Below are 18,331 nucleotides of genomic sequence, written 5' to 3'. Positions count from 1 at the left end.
CTCAATTACGTCTGCTACTGACTTTGGCACAGTTCTCTCCTTTTTTGGTAGTTTTGGAACTAAAATTTCTTTATGCCCTTTCACTTGGGTAATTTCCACATGTGTACTTTTTCTAGCTGCAGCAGTCAGCCAGGACAAAGCTTCCTTCTTGTAGTAGTCCAGTGACAAATAACCTTGCTTTCTTTTGCACAGTTTTCCTCTTCCACCCTGCTGAACCACCCCTTCTGTCTGAGGTGGGATCACCCACTACCTTGTAAAGAATCCAGAAAAAGAAATGTTCTTCCGTACAAACCGCCTCAAAGTCTGGAGAAACGAGGGTGGACCGAAGTCATAGTTTAAATCCAGTACCCATTCCTAGACCTGTTTGATTGAGAGGAGAGGAGAAGACAGAGGTGTGTCCACATTTCTACTTTCCCCTATCATAGCCTCATCAGTCTGATGACACAGTTTAGAGGGTATGTTTTCTCTAATCCCAGGATTTAAAGGCTTAATTTACTCTAATGTTCATGTATTATGGGGAAATTAGTGTGCTTGGAGTGATGTTTAGGCCCGCAACGACCTGGGACAAAGTAATAGATGGGCAGACAGACCACCATCTTGATTTAAGAGCAGCTCTAAGTGAAAGGCTGCCCTCTGGCATTGCTTAGAATGTGTAAGCCTTCAAGCTTTCTATAATACAGTAGCTCTTCACACATCTGTACAGGATTCAGGCAGGAAGACCAATGCATACACACAGATGCACAAACACAACTGCCTCGCGTAGCTTCTCCACAATGCTGTATTCACCTTTTCCTCACTGATCATGAAGAAACAAACTAAGTACTATTAGTCTCAGTGGCATTCATTTTGTACATGCATGATCACTTGGGTACACCACACTGTGAAATCTGTGTCTGTGGTTTCACACACACACACACACACACACACACACACACACACACACACACCTAACTAATTTCTGCTTGTCATCATCTTTGATCAATGGCACAATCTTTTCTATTCGTTGACCCAGACTAAATGATTCTCTTCCATTATAACAAATCAGCATGTGAGAAGTTACTGCAGCTGCCAGATGTTTAGCGGTTTGTAGAATTGCTGACGAAAGGCTAACAAAATCCAGACAAGCTGAGAAGAAATGGTGCAAAATGACCATGAAACATGGAAACAGTTTGATAACAAGCATGCTTAGCAGCGTGTACACATTCACATAGCAGATGAATGCACTATTATTTAATAGAATAAAGCTTTTTTGTGCATTGATTTGATTCATTTTGGAAATATAACATAATAATAAATTATTAATACACTTTCTTTACCCAGAGGCTCCTCACATTGAAGGATGCTTGACATCAGCAGTGGAAAGTAAAAAACTACATGTACACTTGCTTCAGTAATTGAGTTACATTAACAGTAACAGTACTGATTTTGAGTATAATTCAGTACGTGCAAGTTTTAAGCAATTCGGGACAATTTCAGGACACAATTAAAATAAAGCGATTTCCTATATACGAGGTAGCCAGAAGTTTTGATCCTTTGCAGTATTAAAGCTCTGTATTAAAAATTAAGATAGATGTTTGGTAACAATTGTTTGTTGTGTTAAATGTACATAATTGCTGCTTCAGCCTATAGGAAATGCTCAGGATAATGCATAAGATAGTGTGAAACATGTATGAATTGACATGAGTTAGCTAGCTAGTTAACTACAGAACCTAGCAAGCTACTGAAACCCCAACAGCTACCGTTAACTTTCTTTATAAACAGTTGACATTGGTGATCACTTCAGAGTAGCTCACTTGGTTGGTTAACATTATTGTTTTTTAAAAAGAAAGTTTAGTCCTCAGATGAAAATCTGTGGATAGAAAATGGATAACCTCAAGGCAGATTGTATATTTTTTGTTTCCTTTTCTGTTGATTGCAATAAAATGTAGCATGAAAGCAAGAGACAAAAAAAAAAATCACACCTAATTGCAAATATATTCACATGATCAAGGCATCCTTTTCATGTTAATCACAGTAATCACTTGATTACTGCACATTTCAAATTTTCAGATTCGTAATGCCATATCCATCCATCCATCCATCCATTTCCCACTTATCCTACACAGGGTCTCGGGGAGCCTGAAGCCTATCCCAGGGGACTCGGGGTACAAGGAGGGGGACACCCTGGAGGGTGTGCCAATCCACCTTAGGGTACAATCGCACACAAACTGGGAGAGGAAACCAGAGAACCCAGAGGAAGCCCCCGAAGCACAGAGAGAACATGCTAACTCTGTGCATACAGGGCGGAGGCGAGATTTGAATCCCCATCCCCATCCCCAGCGGTGCGAGGCAAACGTGCTGACCACTAAGTCACCGTGCCCCCTAATGCCATAGCCACGTTTTTAATATTGCTTTCAAATGCCACCACAAGTTTGAAGAATTTCAATAGTAGAGTGTTTTCTGTTACAAAGAAATGTCTCAAACTGAGGAGTATGAATTGATGAAATCATGACCTCATGTTCAGTGAGCAGAAAATTGATGATCTATGATAATCTCACGATTATCTGTCAGTTCTCTCTGAGAGACGGGTCAAGCCGAGATGAAGTAAAAGGCAAAGCAACGTGCTTAATAAGCAGGCCATGTGTGCTAGAGGCTGCTGATCCGGTTTCTTCTAATGAATGCTAATAGATCTGCTTGAATGTATGTCCTTCTCCATCTCACCCCTCCCCCCCCCCCCCCCCCCCCAACTGCAGCAGGCACACCTCAGAGCTTCCTATTAAGTGACCGTGAAATTAGAAATCACAAATTAGACGCAGGAAGTATTGCTGTTTCTCCAGCAAGCCCCTGAATGTGACAGAATACATCAGAATCTGCAGCACAAATTTTAATAATGTTAAAGAGCTTCGCAAATTGATACCTCGTGTCGTTTGTTGGTAAATTACGTTTAATAAATAAGATGTTTTCACCTCCTTGAGAAAAAACATGCTCTATAAATATTCCCTGAATGCTGTTAAAAGTCATGTTCGCTCTGATGGAATATTTAGTATGCCTGTAGTTTGCATCTGATTAGAGTGACTCCACTTTTTCCCGCTTTAGAGACCAGCTTGAAATTCTCAGAAAGGTTACAGAAAGACAGCAGGTTATTTTTGCAGCAGGTAGAATAGAATCTGTGCGGCGTGATTATAGCATGTGAGTTCTGCACTGTCAGTCAAAGTTGAATGCAAAATCTGCTAAAAAAAAAAAAAAAAAAAAATTGTAAGGAATGATAACTACATTGCGTTTACTGTATATTCACTACGCACAAACGAAATGTCACTCATTTGCGTCTATTCACAATTATTGCTCGATAAGTGTGCATGTGCAGGCACTTTACAGTTCTCTGATATTTTTATTTCATTTAAAAGAACATGTATAGATTCATAATTGAAGATAAAATCCTGATTTCGAGTCACTTAAAAGCTTTTTCGACTCCATGTCATGTCGGACGACGTGCAGTATTTTTGCTAGTGCTCCACCCTGCTGGGGGTTTGGAAGACTACAGGCCAGTGTTTGACCACTGAAGAGACATATTTAACATTAATTACACATGTAGATGTTGACCTGCTATGGCATTACTGCCTGTCGCACCTCCTCGGGAGCTCATGGGATTACCGCTCTTCCTTCAGCCTTACCACCACTGAAAAAACAGATAACAATGTTTGATGAGATATTTAACGAAACCGTTGTACAAGAACTACTCGGAAACACTTTTGTCGTGTTCTCTCAGCTATTTCTGGGTGTTGTGAGATGTTGTTCCTCCCAGCAACAATAACATGGAAATAAAAGAAGTAAGAAGTGAAACCATTCGACCATAAGGCCATTCACAAGAAGCTGTTAATTATAGTATCAGAGCAATGGTGTTATAGTGTTCTTCTTTTTTTTTTTTAAAGATAAGTGCAGATATGTGGGTGGGGTGGAAAGTGGGGGGTGGTCTTGCTGTCATATAACTATCTAGTGACAGCAGACAACATACAGATGCACAGGATTGATTGGGTTGTTTATAGACATATTTCAATCCCTTCTAATCTTTCATATTATTCACGATTCATAAGCACTGAACATGACATTTCCAGCAGATTATATCCACCTTTGTTGTCTTGTGCAAACTGTTCAAGGTGATATTTCTATCTATCTGTCTCCCACAAGCGATGCTTATCCCAGTGTTGTAAATTCAAATAAATCACATATTAAGAAATGTCAATGCCATGAGGTACGTATAAGAGGGCATAAAGCCAGTCAACCTGCAGAGCAATCCCCCACGAGCAAGAACATGAATCTGAATAACTGTGTGATCTCGTCTACATAATATTTAAAACCGTGTTTATTGCTGCTTTATATGCGGACGTCTGGCAGCCATCTGCAGGTTGTGCATACTTCAGTCTTCTAATAAACATCTTCCTGTTAGTAGAGAACAGAACAGCTGTCTGAGTGCCATGATGGATGCCTGGGAGTTGATAGACACATATTTTGTACTTTTTTTTATATTGTACATGCTGTATATGTTTGCAGTTGCCTAGCCATGGGAATAATAATAAGAGGGATGGAGACATTCAGAATAGGAAAATGGAAATGGGGATTTGGAAATGAGTGGCTGTTACAAGAATGCTGGGGATCTCGGATTCCTAGCTGAGCGCATGTTTAAACCATGAATCGAAATGTCCCAGCGGAGTGTGAGCGTGAGCCACAGCTGTGCAAAGCTAACAGAGGTTGAAATGTAGCAGGGTGCTCTGTCACCTCATATCACAGCCTGATAAGGTGTGTAACTACGCACACTTTAAAGGGGAATGAGCCATGTACACTCGGTGTGAATTTCTAGGGAGTTAACTTAAATTAAATAAAATCTCAACTGTAATCTTTCCTGTAAAGCTTACCTTATGAGAATCAGTTGAATAGCATTTCTAGTTAAATCCTGCTCAGAAGTCCTGCTATGGTGTTGAGTTTATTTAGCACGTATTATTAATTAATTAAGTCCACACTTAATAGTTGCAGCCTGTAAAATCTGAAGCTTATTGCTGCGTTTGACTTACCTTGGAAGTACATCATTTACATCATTACATCATTTTCATCTGTGATAAGTGATGTGCATTTACCTTCTCAAAACTGTACAGTGTTATAGATTTAACAAACAAATATGTCTGCATGTTGATGGATCTTAAGCAAATACTAGTATAAACAGTATAACTCATTTAAAAGGAAAAAGTGCTCGTGCTTACTGTTCATGCTGTGAGCAGCCATGTTGATTTGACGTCACTTGCTGAACTCGGGGTTGAGGAGACCATCTCAAGTTCCTGACTCGGAATTCCATGTCGATGGGCGTTTCTTTGATATGTTCTAGTTGGAGGTCGGGTGACATTTAGTCGAACGCAGCATACGTCAAGAAAAGTCTACAAAAAATATCAGATACGCCAAGGCCTGTGGGCCTCTATATATTAATGAGAACAACTTGAGTGGAAAGTAGAATCTTTCAATAATTTACATGAATGTCAGAGTTTGTAGTATTTGTTACGCCCCCTTTTGGCTTTAATGACAGTGTGCACTCCAGCTGGCAAAAGTTTGTGCAAAACCTTATGATCCATTTTAGATAAAATCCATCAGAGTGTCGTCTGAACACGTGCTTCGATAGAAGAGATTAGACATGAGGACATGAGGAAAATCTGACCTTTTGTACAAAGCAGTTAACATGCTCAATATCACACATTTGCTGACATTTAAATAGGAACCTAGAAATGATTCCGCACCATTTCCAGGTCCCTATTTAAATATATCCCAAAAAATATTTATATATTATCTCTTCAGGATACTTTACATTTATATATATATATATATATATATATATATATATATATATATATATATATATATATATATATATATATATATATATATAAATGTATCTCTCTCTTATAAAATGAAAGTATCTTGAAGAAAGTTTTATCTAGCTTAATATGCCAACTCCTCAGTAGGAACATGACCTAGCTACCTAGCGTTAACTAGCTAGTTTCTTGATGTATATTTTTGGGAAGCTACGCGTGTTTATGAAAGCAATACAAATTGGGCATGTTAGCTAACTAGCAAGCAAACCCTGTTAAATTCATAGTTAGCTTACCTGAGATGACTGCAAAGACGTAGCTCCTCAGACAATCATCCCATCTAACTGCCTGCCTGCAACCACAACCATCTTGTGTTGGCTTGAAAGGGTGTCTGATTTGATAGTATGCCGCCAAAAACGAATGTGTTTATGAATACTTTTCCAACAGCACAATGTGACCTTTTAGAAAACAAATTCTGGCTTGCTCTTAAAAATCACTATAGTCTCCGGCTTTGTTTCTTCATCCAGGAGGCGTGGCTGACGTCAGAGTGACGTGACTCACTCAGGGGTCTGTAGCTGACAAAATAAAGAATACTGTCATACTGTGACTTAAGATGAATGGTTCCATCAGGCTGTCATTTTTTCCCGAGCTGAGTGTTTATTTTCAGCAGTGTGAGAGAGCCAGGTGGCAGTGGGGTCCTAATGTTTTACTAATGACTGGTTGCGAGAGTAGGAGAGAACTGGGTGTGGTGGAGAAACAGTGGCTCAGTGGAAACAGTGGCGTAAGCAGCTACTGCTAAAGCGGGAGTTCCCTGAACGCGTCAGGGAAGGTTTGGGAGCTGAAGGAAAAGCATTTATGAGCCTCCCTGAAGACAGAACATAAGCAAGGGGCCTAAGCAGGGTCAATCGAGCATCCTGTGCTTTCAGCTGCAATGAATTAAATTCCCATTTTGATCAAATGCACCAGCGTTTCTGCTTATAGATTGCTGTAACTCCTCCTAATGCTAGAGTTATATGCACACAAATACATGCATAGGGCAAACAGACACATGTCTGCACAATATAACAGTTTCTGAAAGAGGTTCCTGCCAAAATAAATAAGGAATAATCAAACAATTTCAGCAAACAGCAGCAGTGCAGTGGCAGAATCTATTGTGGTTTTCATTCATTTGCGAGCGCTCAGTTATCCGCTGTAGGGTTTTACACACTGTCAACAATACTCTAGAGGAAAAGCTCAGCACAAAGCTACCATTGTCCAGTGTTAAGCTCTTCGGTGATTGTGCACAGTTTGATTATGCAATGCAGCTGCACACAGACATGCTGTGTTTAGTGCAATTAGTGAAAAAAGTCACCATTATTGTCAGCTACAGAAGAAACCTAGCACAAAATGTAATAGGACACATGCGATTCAAGTTTCTAAAATTGTTTACCTTGGGTAAGGAGATCCAGACTTCAGCATTTCCTGCCACTGCTGACCTCTCCTCTCCAGGATGGTGTCATGTGGTCCCAGATATTAAGGGTCACGGGGGTCAGAATCCAAGCAGGGAAGTATGCTGGAATAAACATGATGAGTTCACTGTTACAAGACACACACACACACACACACACACACACTCACATACACAGAGATATATACAGAGATATATGCACATACAACTCAAATAAACACAGCTCAAGCATCTGCCATTGGACACTTTCACTTCTGGACAAGATCCCCACACTGGAGCTGGAGCTCTACAAACACCCTTTTCGACCCACATCAACCCAGGATAAATAAACATTTGTTTCTCAACCGTGTTTGTTAATAATTACAGTGAATTCAGTGGTACCACCCTGCAGACCCATGAGGCGAAACACTAGCGCACCTCTCAGCAGCCCACAGAGAAGCTCTTTGTGCTGAAGAGTCAGAAAGCAGACCTGCTCTCTTTCACACAGTACGCCCCTTCCGCCTGCTGTTTTTCTTATATTGCTGATAGGTGAGTGAGATCATACAGCCGGCACTTTTATGATGAATGTCACGAGTCTCTCAGAGTGGTGTGGTGGCCGTTGTACTGCGTCTGCTCACACAGCATGGAGTTCAGCATGAACACAGAGGAAGCAGAATGTGGAAAGAGGGAATACAGTATCTCAGTAGTGTAACGCACGACAGGGCCCCCATGTTCCCCTATTCTTTATATATGAGCTACTGCAATGTAAACATGAAACCCGGTCCTTGCCATGAGTTCAATGTGAATTCGATTAAGGCATGTGAGGTTTGGATTGCTTTACACAGAAAGCAGGGGGAAGGGAAAGAGGTTGTGGAACGGTTTGAAGTAATTTTCTCTCCAGATGGAGGACTTCTCCTGCACCCGTCACCTCTCGGCCTTCAATCTCACACTGTTCCACAATCAGTCGTGCGGTTTAATCCAGTGGTGAAAAGCAAACAAAAATAAAAATAAACAAAAGACAACTCACCTGTGTATTTGTGTCACACTTAGAGGAAGCATTTTTTTTAAGTTTGTGATTTTAATTAAAGCTTAAAGCATGTCAATTAGAAGTAATAATAATCCATGAAGCAGCCCAGAGAATGACCGCTCTCCAAGAATGACAGCACCGCACAGCGAGTCGTGAAAGGTTTTCAGAGTTTTTTTGTTTGTTTTGTTTTGTTTGTTTTTCCAGTAAGCTTTTTTCTAAATCTGGCGACCTTACATGTAATATCCTCACACAATTCTTTCCAAGAGAATGAAGGTTGCCATATGGATTATAGTGAGACACATATTTTTTTTATTCTACTCATGCCTGGACTCCTCTGAGGATCTTTGGGAATTGCAGCTCTAAGGGATGCTGATCTGGTTTGCAGTTTTGATTTGATGATACTTGGCGCAGACCGTGTGCAGACTTCAGGCCGGTTGTAAACCAGAGCCGGATAGAGAGAACAAAACAGAAAACACTCGATCTCGCTATAAAACACCAGTGTAGCGTTCTTCTATATCCTCTTCACACACAGAAAACTACACACTACAGCTGTTTTCAACAAACAAACACCGCCTGGCTCGGTCTCTAAACGTTAATTATTTCTAATAAAGGGGCCTAGTCGATGGTGCACTTCATTATGATTGTTTTATGCGTGAGAATAGCCATGAATCAAGCAGCACTACCACCCCTTCCTTAATTAACTGATTATCTGTTTCATGTCTGAGTTCATTATGGTGTGATGTAACTATTTTGTCTTTGCCTGAAGCTAATTCACTAATTAAGCAGAGCACTCTTTACCATCTCACAACAACTTTCATAGACATGCCACATGTTTGGGAGGGTTTTTTTTTTCCCCTAGTGATTGCCTCTGTATTTATGTGAAAGGGCTTTAAAATACCCATTCTCCTCATAGCTCATAGACAAACATGAAAATCTTAGCAACAACAGTCAGTTTGCTGAATACACTGAAGGTTGTCATGCACAGTGGCTCCGTCTAAGTGGTAGTGTCTTATGTGTCACATAATTACAAGCATAGCATCACTACCAGAACAACAAATCAGCAAACCAATGTAACCACTATTTATAGACTCAGGTCCATAACTGTGTCGCATTTACACAAGCCAGTGGTTTGCTTGGAAAGTAAATAGTTAGGGACAGTTGCCATGGTGGGCCTCATAGAAATGTTTTCTTCGTTGACAATATTATAATTTCAGCATCATGTAATATATACAGATTTTTTTTTTTTAATACCTGAAACAGCTCAAAATGGCTGACTGCTTCCTGTAGCTTAACTGGGGTTGTTTCTCCTTCCAGACATGTGTTAGGCCACTGAAAGCAGCAGGAAGAGCTGGAGTTGGGATTGAGTAGACGATTCATTGAAAGAGCATACAGAAAGGCATGCAAAGTTCCTCATAAGATCTATAAATATGAACTTGGCCATTCATCATCCTTCGTAGCTATCAGACCTGGCCAGAGCCAAAATACACACACACACACACACACACACACAGTGTAAATACACCACATTCTGTACAAAAACCTTGGCGCTTATGTACAAAACTAGGATAAAAGCCTACGTGCACAATTTAAACCCTGCAGCAACATGCAAAGTGTGCATCTCTCCCTTATACATAAACATTTCAGAGAGCAAAAAATGTAAAGTCAGCGCAAAAAAAAGGCGGCGTAATTGGAAGTTAAGTATATATTCCATTCAATGTAGTAAACTTTGCCCAATTAGCAGTGGCCAGGTTTGTGTGTTCATTTTGTCCTCCCCCTAAACCAGGTGCAAATTAACTCCATACATGTTGCTCAGAGTTATATAGATAGTGTTGCCAAGTGTGTGGTTCCTGCTGAGTCGGGTTGCTGTTGTACTGCCAGCACATTTTCTGTGTTTATTTGATTTTTTTTTTTTATTCATTCTCATCTATGGAAAATGTGTAACAATTCAAAACTATCCTATTGTTGAAAGAACTGCATGTTTTAATACTGCTTGTCAGTTGGGCTACTTTTACCACACCAATCTAGTAACACGGGTCAAAGCACACATATCAGAAGCACATACAGTAAATTTCCTCACGTGGAACCAAGAAATTCAACACATATCTGCCAGTACAGTTGCTTTTAGTGGCTTTTCCAGCCAAGGCTTGAGAGCTCACTGCTAAAAAAAAATGGCTTCACCTCATACAGTATTACACTTCCCTCAACTTTATGTGTAAAATTTACTGTGGATGAAAATGACTGTCCTGTTGAGTCATTTTATGTTTCTCTATGTGTGTTGCTCGCAGACTGGGGAGCTCCAGAGTACAGAATAACTATTTCATTTTGCTTTATTTTATGTCCTTCTGAAGGAAAAACAAATCCCAGATGACTTGATGTGAAAAGAGAGCTGCAGATTAGCAGGTTTATCTTCAATGCATAAAATACCATGTTTCTTCTATTGTCTGTACCCTTACTATGGCCATTTTCACCAATTATTGAAAGTTATTGTGAGACATTTGTATAATGTGGAAGGCTTTTCATTCTGTCTGATTATAAACCCTGATGAAATCAGCTTTTTTGGAACATATTCTTATGCGTATGCAGGCCATTCAACTCTATGCCTATGTTGAGAGTACATGGCGGGGATTTCCAGGGGTCACTGTGACTGCTAGTCTGTAGATTGCGTAGGAGTTTGTGAAATGTGCATTAATCTTTATCGCTTGGCTCAGGACTTGGAAACACTTGCCTATGAGACCTAGTGCTGTTGCTCAGTTTAGTTCAAGAATGAAAGCAATGGGAAACAATTCATTTCCTGTGTGTACAATATTGGTGGATGGTGAAGAGGGTGCTTTTTTTTTTATGAAGAGATTTGTGCTGAGCAGGTGGCTGAATTTGCACAGAGTCAGACATCATACAGCCAAAGCCTGGGAAAATCTGTAGCACTACTGGCAGCCAAACATCCTCATGGGGTTATGAATCATCTAAGCATTTTCCACAACCTCTCCAATTTTCTTTTCTTTTTTTTTTGTGGCATCTGTGATTCAATCAGCATACCAGTCATGCATCCATGGTATATCTTAGCAGTTGTGTTATACATTAGCAGCTTACAGTGGATATAAAAAGTCGACAACCCCTGTTCAAATCGTAGAAGTTCTGATAAATCATGTCAGATCTTTTTCCACTTCTAATGTGATATAGAAGCCAACAAAAGTGAGAAAGTGAAAAACATGACCATAATCATACCCATAAATAATAACCTGGTTACATACAGTAAGTGTGCACACCTTTTTCAATGAAGCATCAGAATTAACCAATCACATTCAAACTGATGTTCAAAAGTAATTATCATACACCTGTCATCAATGAAGTGATTCTGATTAACCCCAAATAAAGATTACCTGGTTCAATAGGACTTTTTTTGTTTGTTTGTTTCACCTGACTGCTGAAGCCATGATCCACAACGAGCTTACAAAGCATGTATAGGATCTCATTGTGGAAATGTATTGATCAGGAGAGGGGTACAAATGAATTTCCAAAACATTAGATGAATCCTGGAACACTGTGAAAGCCATCATCAACAAGTGAAAATGGGGCACCACCGTCACATTACAAAGAACAGGACGTCCCCTCCAAAATGCCAAAAGGAGGCTGCCAAGTGCCCTACAGCAACATTAAAAGAGCTGCAGGAATATCTGGCAAATACTGATCACTCCCTGCATGTATTCTTCACATCTGGGCTATGGGGTAGGGTGTCTAGACAGAAGCCTCTCCAAAAATAAAAATAAAAACATCAAAGCTACCTAAATCACCCCAAATCATGTGGCAAAATGAGACCATGGTAGAACTTTTCAGCATAATTCTAAAAGATATGTTTGGCATGAAGACCAGACTTCACCCAAAGAACACCATACCCACACTGAAGCATGGTGGGGGCAGCATCATGCTGTGGAACTGCTTTTCTTCAGCTGGTACTGGAGCTCTAGTCAATCATAATCTAGGGAATCATTGATAGCTCAAAATACCAATCTATTTTGGCAAAAAACCTGCAGGTCTCTGTTGGACATCTGAAGATGAAGGAAAAGGACCAGTTTCAGAAGAAGGTCAATGATTTGAACTGGCCCAGTCAGAACCCAGATCTAAATCCTACACTGTAAAACATGATAGATAGATTACGTTATCCATCCATCCATCCATCTTCTACCGCTTACTCCTTTTCAGGGTCACGGGGAGCATATCCTAGCTAGCATGGGGCACAAGGCGGGGTACACCCTGGACAGGGTGCCAGTCCATCACAGGGCACAATCACACACACACTCACACACCCATTCATACACTACGGACACTTTAGACATGCCAATCAGCCTACCATGCATGTCTTTGGACTGGGGGAGGAAACCGGAGTACCCAGAGGAAACCCCCGCAGCACGGGGAGAACATGCAAACTCCGCACACACAGGGCCCCGGCGGGATTCAAACCCCGGACCCTGGAGGTGTGAGGCAAACGTGCTAACCACTAAGCCACCATGCACCCCCCATTATGTTATGTGAACTTATTTCTTCTGTTTAACTCCAATTGTCATAACAAGTTTTGGATATTTAAACTTTAAAGAAAGGTTATCTTCAAGCTGAGTTTTCTCACCTTTTTAAGGCAGCAGGTGAACTTTCGTTTCTAAGTTTAACCACCTGACATGTTTTACAGTCTATCAAAAACCTGTGGAATCACTCCACAGGGCCGTGCACAGGGAATCCCCTCATGATGTAATAGATCTGGAAAATTTTTGCAAGGAACGGGAATGGAATGGAATAAAATTGCCAAATCAAGATGTGTTAAGTTGGTAGACTCTTACCTAAAAACATTGAGTGCTGTACTACAAGCCAAAGAGGTGCTTTAACAAAGTATTAGTTAAGGAGTGTGTAACCAGGTTATTGTAAGTATTTTGTGTTTATTTTTTTTTTCATTCGAATTTTGTTGGAAACAAATTAAAGTTGGAAACAGATCTGACTTGACTATTCTTGGTTTCATTTTTGTACATCACAGATATTTTAACCAGAGTGTGTAGACTTTTTATATCCTCTATATTAGTTACTTTTTTTTTTTTTTAAAAACCTTAGCAGCCACATGCATCATACATCATGCTACCCTTTTTCTGTTTTCAGTTTCATACTTCGGGGATAGCTACTGTCGGATAGATGTGGTGCAGGATCTGTCAAGTTTTCATCTGTCACTCCAGTTTAAGACAAGCAGACGCAGTGGGCTGCTCCTCCTCGCTGCTGGAAACAAAGACTACCTGTCTCTGGAGCTTGTGAATGGAAGGTTACAGGTGAGAAGCACAAATGCATTGTTAAAGAACAAACAATATTGTGGATTTTATATATATATATATATATATATATATATATATATATATATATATATATATATATATATATATAATCTTATCAGTCCTTAAATTCTTACTGTTAACTGGTATCTGATTATCAAGTATTTAATTTGAATTACAAACATAAATCAATTACATTTCTCTTATAGATTTTTTTTTTATTGGTCTTCTTAAGTACCATTTACTCATTTTGGGTTGCTTTCTATTTAATTAGACTCGTATGTTTTCCCCCCATCACATATGGATAACATCTCTCCTGGAGTTGGAGTGAGCTGAACATCCGAGTTTATATCTGTCAGCACTTAAAGAAAATATTTAGACTCAAGGCCAAATAACACCAGACATATGTCTGAAGTGATTCTCTTTTTTTAAGCATCATATTACTCCCAATGCCTTAGAAAAAAAAAGAAATCAAATAATAATAATAATAATAATAATAATAACAACAACAATGTTTGTATTTGTGCTTGCTTCCACAGGCAAGAATGGATATGGGATCAGGAGAAGTGGTGCTGAGTTCCTCCTCTGGTGTGCAACTTAGCAATCTTATAGATCACCGTGTTTCTCTTATGCTACAAGCAAACAAACTTGTCATGATAGTGGACGGCCTTTTTTCAACATTTGTTGACTTGCAAGGAGAAGAGGAGGACCTTAGCATTGATATGGGTTTGTTCCTTGGAGGCGTAAGAGATTTGGATGTTGAGTACCTCAGCACTGCTGTCCCTTTCCTCCGTGGCTGTATGAGCGACATAAAGTTCGAGTCTCATCAGTTTAATATTTTGTTATCTGCTGCAACTGTCTGCCATGACACTAAAGAAGACTGCAGCACTGAGTTCGAAGCAGGAGATGGGGAGGCCACCAGCTTTATCAGTCCAGACTCCTTTGTATCCTTCCCAACCTGGACCAGAGCCAACACTGGTTCTCGCAATATGGAATTACTGATGAAAACTACTATCGAAGATGCTTTGCTTCTCTTTCATCCAGGTCACGGATCTGATTTCATTGCCTTGGGTATGACAGGAGGGTACCTAAAAGGTGTGGCAAATCTGGGCAGTGGCATAGTAATTCTACGCAATGTGAAAGTAAAGCTGGATGATGATCAGTGGCACAGGATAAGAATGCAGGTTGAGCCAAACACTTTTGAGATAATAGTGGATAGTCAGTCTGTCTCTGTTCCCCTAAATGGATCAGAAAAACTGGACCTTGTGGGAAATCTGTACTTAGGAGGTATCCAGGGAAAAATGAAAGATGTATTCCGTGATGACTTCCTGACTCATATGGAGGAGGAGATAACATCTGAGTCTTTCATTGGCTGCTTAGGAGATTTCAAGGTGAATCAGAAAGGCAGAAGCCTACAGGATGCCCTGATTACCAAAGATGTTCATGTTAAATGTGAAGGAGAAGATTATGACTATTCCAGTTATGACGAATTTGAAACAACCACAACTACAGCCCCACCAGGTGGAACATCAGATGAAAGACACTGTTTACCAACTGAGGACATGCCAGAAATCTTTCGAAATGTATCTAAGCTCTTGGATGTTACCCCTCTGCTGGTTCCAGAAAGTGGAGAAGCTTTTATTGATATTAGTAACCTTAACCCAACACTCAATCTGAATGCTGCAGGAATACGACAGTCTCAAATTATCTTCACCCTTCAGAATGATCCTTGGTTTGGGCTTATAGACATGAACATCAATACTAGGCGCACTAAAAAGTTTACTCTCTTAGATGTGGTGAATAAGAAGATTAAGTATCTTCATGATGGCAATGAAAAGTACGGTGATCAAATCCAACTAGAAGTGGTTGCACATGGTTCCAACCTCCCAGAGTGTTTGAAAACTCCCCACCAATACATGCTCCCAGTGGAAATTCTCCCTGTCAATGACGTACCCCAGCTTAGTGGTGAAGACATTGCAATTACAGCAAATGGACGCACTCGCTTAAGCCCCAACCTTATCAAAATAGCTGATTCTGATAAGCGGTGTGACAAGTTGATTGTTACCGTTACCTCAGATCCAAACCCTCATGGTTACTTAGAGAATTCAGAGCACCCTGGTAGGAACCTGAGAGAGTTCACCTGCAGACAGCTCAAGGATGGACTCATTTACTATGTCCACAGAGGAGGCTCAGTGGATGGACTCACTCTAGAAGTTTCAGATGGTAATCAGATCAGCGAGTCCACCTTTAGATTAGCAGTAACTCAGCCACAGATGAGCCTGGTGACGAACACTGGACTACGTCTCATTCAGGGTGGAAACTCCACCATAGGGATACAGAACCTGGCTGTGTCTGGCACACCTAAAAATGTAGATATCATATTCAATGTTACACAGCCTTTGAGATTTGGAGAACTGCATATTATTGCACATGATGGTGTGCCAAAAAGAGTGTCACAATTTTATCAGTCTGATCTGGAGCAGAATAGACTATTGTACACTTCTACAACGTTAGCTGATCTGGAAGACACAGAAACAGAGTATATTCATTTTAATGCTAGGCTTGGACAGTTCATTCTTCCAAACAACACATTCATAATTAAGATCATGCCTGCTCAGGTAGTAATGGCAAATATTGTCCCTATTGAAATTATATCAAGGGAGCCAAAAGTTATCAAACCATCTGAGTTAGAAGCTATAGTAAAAGGGAAGAATATTGACTCAGGTTTTATCAGATACATCATTTGGAAGCGTCCGACACTGGGTGCCTTGATGTTGCGGGATAGAGATCTGTCAGATAGAGACAGTTTCACCCAACAGGATATTGAGGCTGGACATATCCGTTACAGACCCACAATCCACAGGGCTTTTGATGATGAGGACAGTTTTCAGTTTAAGGTTTTTGCAGAGGATCAGTACTCTCCATTATACACTTACCCAATCAGTGTCAAAGCGGATTCTAATATCCCTGTACTAACCAATGAGCGACTGCTAGTACTAGAAGGAAATGAAAGTGTCCTTAGTAAGGAACACCTCTGGGTGCAGAGTCCACAGTCCGCAGACTTCGTGTACAGGATTGTACAAGACCCTATGCATGGACATCTCATTCGTGACTCCCCTCCTGGTGTGCCAAGGTTCGAGGGTGCAGTTCGAGTCTTCAGTAATGAAGATATACTCTTAAACAGGCTTCTCTATAAACATGATGGCTCAGAGATCAGCCATGACCAATTCATCTTTCTTGTCTTTGAAGTAAATACAAGTAGCACTAATGTGCAGACTGAAGGAGAGGAGGTGATCAAAGGAACATTTAACATAGCAATTCAATCCAGAAATGATTATGTACCTCAGAGGGTCATTAATAAACCCTTCCATGTGGTAAGAAATGGTCAGCGTTTACTGACCACTGATGACATTCTATTCAGGGATGACGACTCCGGCTTTAATGACACCCAACTGGTTTATGTTCGAGTCGGAATTCTCTCCGGTAGCATTGTGTCTTCTGCAGACACTTCACAACCCCTCTACCGTTTCACACAGGCGGACCTGAGAGATGGGAAAGTTCTGTTTATCCATCATGGTGCTGACCGGGATCTGTTTCTGCTTCAAGTGTCTGATGGATTGCACAAGACCACAGCACTGCTAGAGGTACAGGCAGGTGAACCATACTTGCATGTAGTCAATAATACCATGGTTGTCATGGACTACGGCAATACCAAGACTCTGGACACCAGTCTTCTGGGCACAGAGTCCAACATGGACATTAGGAGTGCTTCAGAAATGATATATGATATAAACACTCCTCCACATGATGGCAGGATTATAGTCAGTGGTATTGAGGCTACTCGGTTCACCCAGGAAGACCTCAAGAAAGGTGTGGTATCCTATGAGCACAGTGATCAGAGCCTCCGGTCCACAGACTCGTTCACCTTCACTGTGCATGCAAAAGACATGTCTGAGAAAGGCACTTTCAGAATTAAGATCTTCAAGCAAGGATATTTGTCTGAACCTCAAGTTACCTTCAATAAAGTGATCACTGCATATGAGGGTGAGCATTCTGTCATCGATCAGGATCATCTCACGGTAAGGATCTATTTGACTGCAGCTTGTTTGTAACTTAATTTAAAATGTTATGATGACTTTTTTTAATAATACTACAATTAATGGGGTATAAAATGCTCATTAGTAGAAAATTGGAACATGTTTTTCTTAATCTTTCATGTTACACCATTATGCACTATAAACTCACTAGTGTTAAAGCCTAGAACATCAATTTGATTGTAGTTTCATTAAAGTACACTTTTGATATTTCTGTATAAACTGTGAAACACATACTGTATGGGAATTCTTAGATTACATCTGTTGAAAGGCTGAATATATTACCTCAGTGCTTATTCTGACCTGAATGTAGTATATTAGCTATTATTCATTTTTCTTAATTCACACATCAAAGCAAGTGCAAGATTTTAATCTCATTAGGTGATAAATGGTGGTTAATCGGGTGCAGAAGTCAGCTTGAGCTTGTCATATATGTGAAACCTGGTTCATTTCTATGAGGTCAAATCTTTGACTAATGTTAAAAATATGATTTCAAGCACGATAATTGGAGTAATAACTGATTGAGCTTTCTTTTTGAATCACATTACCTTCTCCTTAATATTATTCAGATTCTTGACATGCATTATAGCAGGAATAAAATAGATCTTGGTTATAATTTCTATTTCTAATTTCTTTCCCTAAAATCTATCATTATA

At 40.1% G+C, this 18,331-nt stretch overlaps 1 protein-coding gene across 1 annotated transcript in view; it reads left to right on the top strand.

Annotated features, from left to right (window-relative positions):
- cspg4 (chondroitin sulfate proteoglycan 4) overlaps positions 1-18,331 on the top strand; it is a 50,994-nt gene that overhangs the window by 14,608 nt on the left and 18,055 nt on the right. Inside the window, exons 2-3 of the mRNA XM_053641367.1 lie at positions 13,418-13,581; positions 14,121-17,660. Of these exons, the coding sequence (XP_053497342.1) occupies positions 13,418-13,581; positions 14,121-17,660 (3,704 nt within the window). The remainder of the gene's footprint in view (positions 1-13,417; positions 13,582-14,120; positions 17,661-18,331) is intronic.

This window comes from Ictalurus furcatus, chromosome 14 (assembly GCF_023375685.1).
Source record: "Ictalurus furcatus strain D&B chromosome 14, Billie_1.0, whole genome shotgun sequence".
NCBI lineage: Eukaryota > Metazoa > Chordata > Actinopteri > Siluriformes > Ictaluridae > Ictalurus > Ictalurus furcatus.
Note: the sequence above shows the minus strand (reverse complement) of the source record. Positions and strands in the feature narration are given on the sequence as shown.